Below are 13,551 nucleotides of genomic sequence, written 5' to 3' on the forward strand. Positions count from 1 at the left end.
AACATTGATTAACATAAAGAAGGGCAGAAGATACAGAAACATTAGTAAACTTTTAATGTAAATAAAATGCTTTTCATAATATATAAAAAGAATTGGCGACTTCTCATTTTCCACCCCTGTAAGAGATCAGGTGGTGTGAGCAGAGCGTGGCAGAGCCTGCCTGTAATCCCAGCAGGTGGATGAATTTTAAAGAGGAACGAGCATTAGGATTTTTAAGGCCAACCTGAGCTACAGGAGACACAGCAAAAGACTTGAGGTGTAAACGGGTTGTGACATTATAATCAGAATCAATTAAAATGTATATTATTTATAGGAAAACAGTTCACTTACTTCTTTAAATATCTCCTCAGAATGTTCAAAAATACAATATTTATGATGAGCCATAAAATGAGAAAGTGACATCCCATCAAAATAGAGATGAACAGACAATTTTCCCCATGGATTTTCAGGCAATTCCTATTAATTTTGATAAGGAAGACTGTTACTATAAAAACTTTTACTCAATGCCTAAATTTTTACAGTTAGCAAATATGACATGGGTTTCCAACAATAACAGCATTACCAAACAGTCTGAGTGATGCACAGCAAGAATTTTTTTCCTGATATTTTGGCAGATGATGAAGCGGTAATTCTACTCTTAGACTTATATAAAATATACTTGCAGATTTCCTAGTTATTAGATACTACAGATGGATCATCTTTAGATGATACTAATTTATACTAAGAACAGGTTAAGAGGCAAAGAAATGAATTTTAACTAAAAATCTCCAAATATCAAGAATAAGAAGAAATCAACATTCTCAAATAAGATATCATAACGATAATGGCTTTAGCACTGAAAAAGTCCACTCATAATTACCAAGAATTGGTAGGTCCACAGCTAGTTAAGCTATTTCTTTTTTATTGATATTTATCGAGCTCTACATTTTTCTCTGCTCCCCTCCCTGCTTCTCTCCCCAACTTGAATCCTCCCCAAAAGTTCCCATGTTTCCAATTTACTCAGGAGATCTTGTCTTTTTCTACTTTCTCCTTCCCATGTAGATTAAATCTATGTAAGTCTCTTTTGGTGTCCACATTGTTGTCTAAGTTCTCTGGGATTGTGGTTTGTAAACTGGTTTTTTTTTGCTTTATGTTTAAAAACCACCGCCGGGTGGTGGTGGCGCACGCCTTTAATCCCAGCACTCGGGAGGCAGAGGCAGGCGGATCTCTGTGAGTTCGAGACCAGCCTGGTCTACAAGAGCTAGTTCCAGGACAGGCTCCAAAACCACAGAGAAACCTTGTCTCGAAAAACCAAAAAAAAAAAAAAAAAAACAAAAAAAAAACCCCACCTATGAGGGAGTACATGTGATAACTGTCTTTCTGGGTTTGGGTTACCTCACTCAAAATAATGCTTTCTAGCTCCATCCATTTTCCTCCAAAATTCAAGCTGTCGTTATTTTTTTCTGTTGTGTAGTACTCCATTGTGTAAATGTACCACATTTTCCTTATCCATTCTTTGATTGAGGGGCATTTAGGTTGTTTCCAGGTTCTGGCTATGACAGACAAAGCTGTAATGAACATAGTTGAGCACATATCCTTGTGGCACAATTGAGCATCCTTTGGATATATACCCAAAAGTGGTATTACTGGGTCTTGAGGAAGGTTGTTTCCTAATTTTCTGAGAAATCGCCACACTGACATCCAAAGGGGTTGCACCAGCTTGCACTCCCACCAGCAATGCAGAAGTGTTCCCTTTCCCCCACAGCCTCTCCAGCATAAGTTGTCATCAGTGTTTTTGATCATGGCCATTCTTACAGGTGTAAGATGGAATCTCAGAGTTGTTTTGATTTGCATTTCTCTGATAACTAAGGATGTTGAACATTTCCTTAAGTGTCTTTCAGCCATTTTAGATTCCTCTGTTGAGAGTTCTCTGTTTAGGTCTGTACTCCATTTTTTCATTGGCTATTTGTTCTTTTGTTGACCAATTTCTTGAGTTCTTTGTATATTTTGGAGATCAGACCTCTGTCTGATGTGAGATTAGTGAAGATCTTTTCCCATTCTATAGGCTGTCGTTTTGTCGTGTTGACTGTGTCCTTTGCTTTACAGAAGCTTTTCAGTTTCAGGAGGTCCCATTTATTAATTGTTTCTCTCAGTGTCTTCGCTGCTGGGGTTCTATTTAGGAAGTGGTCTCCTGTGCTGATGTGTTCAGGTGTACTTCCCACTTTCTCTTCTTTAAGGTTCAGTGTGGCTGGCTTTATGTTGAGGTCTTTGATTCATTTGGACTTAAGTTTTGTGCGTGGGTCTATTTTCATTCTTCTATATGTTGATATCCAGTTATGCCAGCACCACTTGTTAAATATGCTTTCTTTTTTCCATTTGATATTTTTTGCTTCCTTGTCAAAGATCAGGTGTTCGAAGATGTGTGGATTGATATCTGGGTCTTCTATTCGGTTCCATTGGTCCTCCTGTCTGTTCTTATGCCAACACCAGGTTGTTTTCAGTACTGTAGCTCTGCAGTAGAGTTTGAAGTCAGGGATTGTGATGCCTCCAGAAGTTCTTTTATTTGTACAGGATTGTTTTTGCTATCCTGGGCTTTTTGCTTTTCCATATGAAGTTGAGTACCATTCTTTCAAGGTCTTTGAAGAATTTTGCTAGGATTTTGATGGGCATTGTGTTGAATCTGCAGTTAAGCTATTTTTTTTTCCCATTTCCACTAGTCCCACTATTCTTCAAATTAACATCCTCAGAGAGGAAAGGGAAATGCCTTTGAATGATTGATCTGCTTCTGTTTCCTACTAACCAACTATATTAAGTAGCCAGTAGGAAATACCTAGAACACACAGTGTGCCTGGGTGGCAGGGTAGGCCAGGCCCTCACAATCACATCTCTGCCATCCTTCCACACATGGCTGCTTCTATGTGGGTCCATGGCACCTTCTCCCAGCAACAGCATGCCCTGTCCTGTCACACCTTACAGTCTTGACTGAAATGTCACCTGACATTCATGTTAACATGGAACCTCTTTTCCAGCTGCATCTTTTAATACCAGAGTCTGCCAAACCACCATCTGCCTGCTATACTACATAGGTCAGTGAGGTCACTGTACTTGCATCTGCTGTCTGTTTCCACCATGAAGAGCTCCAAGGACATGGCCCTGGGCTGCTTTGTTCAAGCCTCAGAAGCATTTCTCAGTGTATCTAATGCTGGAGGAGCATGTCTGGGCAAGACATGGAGCCAAGTGAGCTAAGGAACACTGAAAATTCAGTCTGAAAAACCAAAGGGTGGTTTTTCCTGAAAGCTAAGCTGTAAAGAAAATTACCTTGACTAAGTAAAAAAAAATTAATTTCTACCTTTTATTAGGTGACTTGACAAGGATTCTTGGAGTAGCTGGGCAGGAACCTTTAGCACTAACCTACCAGCTTTCTTATTTAGGTGGAGCCTGTGGCTCCTGAATGAAGAAGTATTTTCCTAACCATTTTCTTCTCTCCCAATGCCTGGCCTCAAATGGCTATGGATTAATCTTACTACTTTAGTGCTCAGCATCCTTCACAGGGCCACTTCTCCCCTTTCTAGAAACCTCTACCCTTCTACCAGACTATTCCCGACGCTGTTCCAGTATGTCTTTGTGAGTTCTGGGACCCTGTCAGGACTGTCACCTTTAATCCCCTCCTCTGTAGATCCTGCTGTGCTTGCCTCTCCACTGTCTCCTGGCTCATCTGGTTCTGCAGAACGGATGTCTTGCTTCACTAAATGGGGGAGGCCCTTGAGGACAGAGATTGTGACAGACTCTGCTAGGACCATCTGCACCCTACACAATGCTGTATGGCAGCAGACTCTGCACACTGTGGCGTCTATTGATGCATGTCAACAATGGCATACTGCCCTGTATCTGCGTAAAGAAACTATTGGTAACAGATCTCCCAGTCATCCAATTTAATGCTTAAGAAACTTCTCAGGAACTTGTTCAAAATTAGGCTTATTTAAAATAAGTATAGCAACCAAAGTAATAACTTATAACCTTGACAAATAATCTATATTCTCATACAAACACATATAAAATGGCTTGTCATCAAAAATATTCACCAAATTATATTGATTATAATACTTCATGACAAACAGTTTCAACTGACTATACTTTAAAGACAACTTACCATAATGTGAATGTCCACCTCTCTCTTTGGAAGCAGCTCCTGAAGCAGCTCTATGGCATCCGGCTGCCACACATTTCCAACCTGTGCAGAATGAACACACTTATACTTCATAACATGACACCAAGCAAGAATAAATTAAGACACAAAGAAACAGCCATAAGCAGGGAGTGTCTGGTGGTAGAACCAAATTCACATGAGTATCATGGGCAGCCAACAAGAATCATCTCGAAAATTTCCTATCCAGGGGCTAGAGATGGCTCAGCAGCGACAAGGTCTTCCCCCTCGTGCAGAGGACTAGAATTTGGTTCCCAGCACCCATGTTGGACAGCTCATAATTACTTGTAACTTCAGTTCCAGGACAACTGACTCCCCTTTCTGGACTCTGTAGCACCCACACTTATGTATATACCCACATAAGGACACATATATATTAGAAAAATAGAAGGTATCTATTAAGAAATTCGTATTTATCTGAGCTTCTCCCTACTGTACTCAACATCTTATGCTTTCAAAGCATAAAAAACTAGGGCAGGGGATACAGTTTAGTTGGTAGAGAGTTTGCCTAGCATGTATCTAGACACGATGGTACACACTTATGACCCAACCACCTGGGAAGTGGAAGCAGGAGGATCAGAATTCAAGGTCATCCTCTGCTACAGAGGGAGTTAGAGACCAGCCAGGGCTATAAACCATCCCTTCTCAAAAATTATAAGGCTACAAAAAGAACCCTCTTTAAAAAAAACCCTAAATTTATATTAAAGACAACATGTCATATTTAAAACTCTAAAACCAGTTCAATCTGCCCATGCAGTGCCTATACAGGCCAACAGTATATATTCACCAAGGGACATATTTCTTAACGTGTTGGAGCCTCTAGGCAAGACAACAGCCATGTGATGAGCCCTTTGCAAATAGCTCCTGGATCTCCAGGAATTCTCTGAATGGATATACTTCAGTGACGTTTTCAATCACTATCACAAAGGACTCAATTTCGAACCACCCAGTCAAGCCATCTCTGACCCTGGAGCCCCAGAAACTGCAACAGGAAAGGAATTTACTTGTAGGGACATAGCCCCACCCATTGGGGGCGTGTTTGCCTCGGGCTAATGTTTACGGATAAATCTGCCGGGCGTGAGCCCAGCAGACCTTTTAGAAGGGGGTAACTGGTTTTTTGGGATGATTGGTATTTGTAAATTACTGTTTATAGAAAATTGTACTGGTACTGTTTCTTGTATATTGATATGTTAAATATTAAATGTGAGTGTTCCTACCTCTATTTTTGTATGAGTATGCTTATAACTTTGTCTATATTGTATTGATACATCTACCATATTACATTGTACATTTCTACCTCTGATACTATGACATTGTTTACAGTTAAAGATCATTGTCTTCATATATTACACAGTTGTTTATTCTTTTAGTCTTCAAAGTTAGATAGGTATTAAAAATTATATGTTTGTTATATTTTAAGTTAATCAGGTCTTTTAGTTACATAAAGATTATATTTAGTATAGATAGTATGATCTTCAGCCTCTTCAAAAAGCTGTAAAAAATGGCCTTTAATCTAACCTAAAATTTCTATGCCAAAGAGACACAATTACTCCTGACAACACCACTCTACTCCCGAGAGAACGTTGAGCACCAAAGACACTCCACTGGGAGCTTGTCTTCTTGGCAGAACTGGCCTTTGGGTTAAAAAAAGCCCATACCTCAACTTCTGACAAAGATACAAAATATCCCTAAGTGGATAAAACAGGATTGTCTTATCTTGCCAAGACAGGGTAGGATAGTCCTAAGAAAGTTCCTTGCCTTTAATAATGGTATGCCAGTTATGTTAGGCCTTAGCCAAAGTTGGTTGACTCAACATTACAAACGAGACTTTGGGTGATTGCCCAGGTAGTCAGTTGTCTCTGTCAATTGTTACACATTTTGGATATCTTTCGATTGTTAAGTAATATTTATTCCCTTCTCAGATCTTGACGGAGTTAAAGATTATATAATTATAGTTACTCTCTCTGTTATTTAGACTCCTTAAGATAAAATGTTTAGCAAAAGTTTTGTTCTCAATATTGTTTGTTATATTTATTATTTGTTATTATTGTATATAGTTATATTTGGTTTGGTTCTATCTTATTTAGACAAAAGGGGGAGATGTAGGGACATAGCCCCACCCATTGGGGGCGTGTTCGCCTCGGGCTAATGTTTACGGATAAATCTGCCGGGCGTGAGCCCAGCAGACCTTTTCTTTTGCTCCGCTTTTCCAATACTCCGCGGGAACCTGTGGTCCTGTAAGTCTATTTCCTTATTAAAGCTATATATATCTATATAATCTGTCTACATTCATTTATGCCACCACATTTATTGTTTGAGCTTTGTTATTGCTAAAACTGAAGAAATAACTGCTTAGGACTGTCTCAGCAGAGTGTGACCATTTACTAAGAGGTTTTATATACTGCAGTAAATTGTGTAAACTTTCTCATTAAAGGTCTTTAAGTTGTCTTTTACTTGTAGATATTTTTAATTTTATATTGCTGGATGGGGCCTGGAAAAAGAACTCAGTGGTTATGAGCACTTACTGTTCTTTCAAAGGACTTGGGTTGGTTCCCAGCACCTACATGCCGGCTAACCAGCATCTGTAAGTCCAGTTCCTTGGCTCCTACTCCCTTTTCTGGCCTCCATGAGCACTGCATGCATATGGTGCACTTACATACGTGCAGGCAAAACTCTCAGACACATTAAAAACAAACAAACCCTTTGTCAGGTATGGTGGTGCATGCCTTTAATTCCAGCACTTGAGAGGCAAAGGCCGGAAGATTTCTATGTGTTTGAGGTCAGCTGGTCTACTTAGTGAGTTCTAGGATGGCCAAGGCTATATAGTGAGACCTTGTTAAAACAAAACAAAACCAACAACAACAAAACAAAATTTAAAAAGAAAAAAATTGTATTACAATTGAAAGGGTCTTAATTATATACTCTAATTTCTAAACTATTAATTATATAAGACAAATTTAAAAGTGACTGCCCACACATTACTCTGCTCACCGGTAAGGTCTGATAGAGATGACAGGGAATACAAAACTGGGGTGTGTCAGGATACAGCAAAATAGGATAAAGATGGCACTGTGGAATCTTCTCAGTGAACCCATGATCTAAATATTGCACCTGAAACAGACCAAGTTTTGATTAAAATGTATCTAAAAGCTAGATGACAAAGGAGATTTCCTAGTTTTAAGAAGTTGGGGGTGAGCCGGGCGATGGTGGCGCACGCCTTTAATCCCAGCACTCGGGAGGCAGAGGCAGGCGGATCTCTGTGAGTTCGAGACCAGCCTGATCTACAGAGCTAGTTCCAGGACAGGCTCCAAAACCACAGAGAAACCCTGTCTCGAAAAACCAAAAAAAAAAAAAAAAGAAGTTGGGGGTGGAGCATTACAGTGAAGAGCACTGGCTGCTCTTTCAGAGGACTCCGGGGTCAGTCAGTCCCTAGCAACACATGAAAGCTTACAACTAACTCTAATTCCAGTTCCAGGGGATCTGACACTGTCTTCTGGATCCTGGGGGCATTGTACGCACATGGCACACAGACATACATGCAGACAAAATACCCCCCCACACACACCGATTAAAGACCTGAGTTTGATTCCTGGAACACATATAAAGATGAAAGGAAAGAAATGACTCCATAAAACTGTCCTCTGACCTCCACAAGTTAGGACAGGAAGCATCCTTCCTAACACATCCCTGACATTGACAAAATTTTAAAGTTTAAAAAGCAACAAAACCTCTGGGTCTTCTGGTGCAGATCTAACTCTGGTAGCTGGAAGAGAGGCAGAAGGACTGCCACAAATTCAAGACCAGTGCGCGCTCACAGTGTGTCATGCCAGACATGGCTAAAAAGCAAGACCCTGTCTCAAACAACAAATGTGAACAAAGGAACAGACAGGCATGGGCACATGTCTGTAATCTCAGTTTCAGAAGGGTCGAGGCAGGAGGATTTGGACTTCGAAGCCTGCTTAGGCTACACAGTCTCAAAAGGACAAAACAAGCTAAAAGCTTGCATTCAATAGCAGGACATCCTAGCACACACAGACAGAGGCAGGTGGATCTCTGAGTTAGAGGCCAGCATGGTCTACATATCGAGTTCCAGACCAGCCAGACCTATATACTGAGACATATATAAAGAGAAAATCTATATTCCTCATTCCATAGAGAATGAAACTTAATTGTTAAGAGGTAGTCATACAGGTTGCCTTTAAATCAAATTTATTATTATTATTTTTAAAACTTGAGTATTAAAGGGCTGATAAGATGACTCAGCAGACAAAGTACTTGCTGAGTAAGCCTGACAGTCTGAGTTAAATCCCTGAAACTCATGGAAAGGTGGAAGGAGAGAGCAGACTCCATAGTTTCCCTGACTTCTACAAGTATGCAGTGCTGCACACGCAACCCACACCTATGCACAAATAATGCACTGCAACAGGGCTGAAAAGACGGCTCAGCAGTTAAGAGCATGTGCAGCCCTTCCAGAAGTCCATGGTTAAGATTCCCAGCAACCACATCAAGTAGCTCACAGCACCTGTAGTCCCAGCTCCTGGGGATCTGGCCTCCGAAGGCACCTGCACTCACTTGCATGTATCACAAACATGTGCATAATTTGAAATAAAAATAAAACTTTAAAAACAAAAAATGAAACCCTTGGGCATTAAATACCTCAGCTAGTTTTGGAAATGCCTTTCTTTTGATCATTCAATTGTTAAACTGTCATAAAATAAGGAGCACTAAAATAAGGTTTTTTGTTTGCTTGCTTTTGAGACAAGATTTTCAATGTAGCCCACAAAAAAATCTCTCTCCAAATGTTGTTCAGTGTGGTGATGTGTTCATGATGCAGAGGAAACCTGAAGTAGTGAAACTGATGATATAAAGTAAACAGTGTAGAAAACATTAAGTTACACAAAGTTGAATTTAGCTAAAGGACAGCTGCCTCCAATCGAGCTGTAAGATAAGTTGTGCACTAGCCAGGCCTGATGGAAGTATTAGGAAAGAGAGCCCTGCAACACAACTGGGGTTTGGGCTGGTTGCTGCTAAGGCTCCAATTAGGCTCTGTTCCCACAACACAAAGAGACAACCCTAACTTCCAACTGGCCATTAGGCCCATTCCCATATCAAAGAACATGTTTCTTCAGGAAAGCTCAAGGGGGCAGCACAGGGTCACAACATCAAGTCCTAGCCTGCCATTAAGTCCATGCTCTCTATCAGGAGAAGCATGATCCTGCCAGGTGGGCAAGGTGACTGTGGGTAACAACAGCTGGAAAAGAACAGCACTGGTGTATGACTTAAGAAATAATTCTGACAATATCCTTGCTGTGTAAATCTCCCATCTGCCCAAGTGGCCAGGCTTGCAGTCTCTGCAGTCTCCTGCCTCTGTTTAAACTGCTCCAAGTGGGCCCTGGAGCAGGGATCTGGATGAGAGGTAAGGATAACAGCACAGGCAGAATGAGTGAGCCTAAGGTGTATATGATGAGCTGGTTAGACTTTCTGTTCAGGGCAGGCTCCCTGCGTTACTCAGACTCAGATGTGCCTTATTAATGAGTTCTTTTCTTGTTAATCACTAAGTGTGTAGAGTGATTTTTCACTAGGTAGGCATGTTAATTCTACAAATGTGGAAGAAGCTGAAATTTGAACTATGTAATTATTAGGTACCACCAAACAGGTAAATTTCTGTCTAAGTAAAAATGCAAAATATTTTTCTTTAATATTTTACCCCACACCAATTAATAGTTAAATTTCTAGTATTATAAAAATAAAATATCTGATCAATTTCATCACTTGGTAAATAGAGGTATTTATACCATATTTTACATTTTCATTTTTCAATGCATGAAGCAATTTTTAAAAATTCTAGAGAAATATAAGAGCTACCTCCCTGCTGTGAAAGGTAAGCTAACCCATAACTTAGACTAATCTGCCAAGGAGCTATGCCAAGCAAACTTGCCAAGAATAAGTTGTTTTACTTAATAATGTGTGTGATTACATAGGACTACCAGTTACAGCTAGGTGGTATGTCCATTAGGCACTAGCAGTCACATCACACCTGCAGTGATTTCTTTATTATTCAGGTTCTAGTATATCTGTAAACAGAGGCTGGGTGTAGTGGTGCAGGTCTGTAATACTGGCACTTGGGAGGATCCCAAATTGCATGTATGGCCTACATAGAGAGACTGTGTTTCAAAACTAAACCCAAAACAGAACAAAAATACCAAGAACAACAGAAAGGAAATAAAAAAGAAAATCCTTGTTACAAATAACAGTATAATATAGTGTGTTTGATCTTCCTAAATTCATCGAAAGGTGTTTTCATCTAGTCTGGCCATGTACTCCTCTAGTGTTTAGACTCACCCGGATGGTGCCTCCCACAACCTCCATGACTTTGCCACGATACCACAAAGTATCAGATCCTCTCACTGCACAAGGTTCTCCCTTTTTCCAGAAATATGGCTCCAGAAGACCAAGGCACTTTAAATTACTTTGAATTTCATCCATCATTTTGATGAGTTCAAACTCTGAAGGATTTATTGAAAATATAATACATTTAGGAGAAAATGTGTTATTACTTTTCACCAACAACCTATTAACTTCCTAACTTAGGTAATACAAAGAATTAAGGTCAGGTTTCCAATAAAATTTTTATAAACATTTAATTCAGTCAGCATTTAATACATTATTTTTTAAAAGTTTTACTAACAGCACATAAATACTTCACTCTTGTGAAAATACAAATATCAAAGTACTCTTTTCCATTAACCAGACAACCTAACATGAAAGAACTCAGTTTAAGGTGTCAGTTTGAGGGCACAGCTAAGTACAATACAAGCCATGTATTTGTCTATGTTTAGGCAGAGAGAATACTGAAGACAGAAGCTAAAATTCTAACTTTCATTTGTGTGTGCACGTGTGAAGGTGGCCAGAAGACAACCACAAACGCTGTTCTGTTTTACTGAGGCAGGGTCTCACACTAGTGAGCAACTAGCTAGAAAGACTGGGCTGGCTAACCAGTGAACACCAGAGATCCACTTGTCACCGTCTCCGCAGTGCCACCATGCTCAGCTTTCTAATAGTGCGTGTGTAATGTGTGCATGCACATCTGAGTACTCATGAAGCCTGACGTTGACTGCCAGATTCCTTCCTTGTTTCTCACTTTCAGAAATGGGGTTTCTTACTGAACATGGAATGCACTATTTCAGCCAGCTAGACTGGGCTGGCTAGTAAATCCCCAGAATCTGCCTATGACTGAACTATCTCCTCAGCCCAGCTCTAATTTTTCCATTTCACTACTAACTGTCTCATTATTCCCACAGTATCTATATGCCCTCCTATGACTACTTCATTGAAGGGAAGCTCTGGAGTCAGTGATCACCCCAGTCTTGCTTCTTTAGTTCTGCTATCTTAGGTAGGTGTATAAGCCTCGATTTGTTCTCTGTAAATTGGGTATGACCACATCTACCCACATTATCGGTACCAAGAGGACTAGAAGGGATACCAGTTCATGACAGTCAAACAGTTTTAGTGATTAGACATCTCAAATTAAGCTAGATTAGCTGTTGTTATTCTATGTCTCAAGTATTTGCAGGCTTGCTCTTTCAGGTGCTCAGCAACTAAGAGGAAAATGTCAGTATATGCACAGTTACCAAACCCTCCTCATCAGGTGTCCCCTAATGAGGCTCCTGAGTCTAAGTCTGTGCGAGCTAGTTACCTGAGTTAGGGATCATTTCAGGCAGCCTTAAGAACTTGCAGATATCTGCAGTGATTTCTTATTTTAACAAATTCAAACTTTTATTTTCTACTTTCATTGAGAGCATCCAGATGCACCGGTTTATGATCTTTTTTGTTGTTGTTGTTATGTGACTATAAGGAAATAATGCAACCATTTGTACACTGGAACATGTCATTCAGGGAAACTTGAATCCATGTTCCCGAGCCATGGTCACTTATATATTGCTCAGAATAAATGATATTTTTTCATTCCAAATGGAGAAAGAGCTTTGTTTTACACTGACTACAGGACATACATAGATCAAGTAACTATGTGACATGACATAATATATACTGAAGAGGAAAAGGACTATATTACGACTAAGGGAAATACTCTGGTAAAGGTGCCAACACAGAATAAATGAGAATTGTTTAGAAAAATCAATACATGTACAGAATATTTTAATTTGAGAATTTTATACTTTTATGCTATATTTGCATCCTTTCCACCTCTCTCCTTGATCCGACTCTTCCCACCTCACCTCCCCCGAATCCATGAGCATTTTATACATTTTACAAGCTTGCATATGGCTATTCATCTTGGGGTAGGGCCTGGTGTAAATTCCCTCCATTCATGTCTATGTGTCAGTTGGTGTGATCTTTGTGGATCTTGTGCAGGTAAGCATACTATTGAGGGTGGAGCCTTGATCTGTGGTAAAGGCAGCACTACCTAGCAGCAGGGAAAGTAAGCCATACTAAGTAAATGGGCTAGGTCAAAATTATTAAAGCTTTACAAAATGAAGTCGAATATCTTCTTTACAGCTCTCTAAAAAAACAAAAACAATTCTGGAATAGTTTAAAAACTAAAGTGAAAAACAAATTTATAAAGGCCAGGTCCATAGTCCATTTCTGTAATCACCACTTAGGAAGCACTACCAAGAGACGCAAATCAAAGGTCACCCTGGGCCACACAGTGAAGTGCTATCTTAAACATTCAAAAGAAAAAAAGAAAGAACTCCTGCTCACTCAATGACATATAACAAGCAAAAATAAAGAAAACCGAACCTAGAAAGCAGAATTGTAGATGTCTTCTATAAAAAATGATATAGCAGAACATGTTTCTGACCTCAGAACAGGAAAGGATTTTTCATGGTGCCAGTGATCCAAACCCAGGGCTTTAAGCAAGTTAAACAAACACTCTAACAGCAAGCTAAATCTCCAGTCCTACCTTGATGGGTGCATAGCAGAAATATGCACCCATCCCCACCCATGAGAATTTACACTCTGGAAAAGAAGGACCTATTGTACACATGGCTCTGACTAATGCCCAAAGGGAAGCCGGCCACAGATAGAGGTTATTAATTTTTGTACACTTTGGGCTTATCATTCCACATGTGGTGTTATCCTTCAAATTCTTTCAGGTCTGGGTCCTAGGTCACATTTTGAATAATTTAAACAGAAACAGGAGATTTCAAGTCTGGCCATTTAGGCTGATGGGAGATTTACACTACAAAGAAATTATTGCCAAAATTATTTTTAAATACACTGTGTTGTCATATTTCAAACAGCTGTTACCTAGGATCATCTTACTCACCTGGAAAATTATGCTTTTCTTAAGAAGTTAACTGGGGAGATGGGTAGTGATGGTACACACCTTGAATCCCAGAACTCAG

The 13,551-nt window shown here is 39.8% G+C and overlaps 1 protein-coding gene across 1 annotated transcript in view; it reads right to left on the reverse strand.

Moving 5' to 3' along the window:
• Rnf17 (ring finger protein 17) overlaps positions 1 to 13,551 on the reverse strand; it is a 121,504-nt gene that overhangs the window by 11,794 nt on the left and 96,159 nt on the right. Inside the window, exons 26-29 of the mRNA XM_057786539.1 lie at positions 10,526 to 10,689; positions 7,175 to 7,294; positions 4,130 to 4,210; positions 331 to 456 (exon numbers count right to left, since the gene is read on the reverse strand). Of these exons, the coding sequence (XP_057642522.1) occupies positions 331 to 456; positions 4,130 to 4,210; positions 7,175 to 7,294; positions 10,526 to 10,689 (491 nt within the window). The remainder of the gene's footprint in view (positions 1 to 330; positions 457 to 4,129; positions 4,211 to 7,174; positions 7,295 to 10,525; positions 10,690 to 13,551) is intronic.

Source organism: Chionomys nivalis, chromosome 12 (genome assembly GCF_950005125.1).
Source record: "Chionomys nivalis chromosome 12, mChiNiv1.1, whole genome shotgun sequence".
NCBI lineage: Eukaryota > Metazoa > Chordata > Mammalia > Rodentia > Cricetidae > Chionomys > Chionomys nivalis.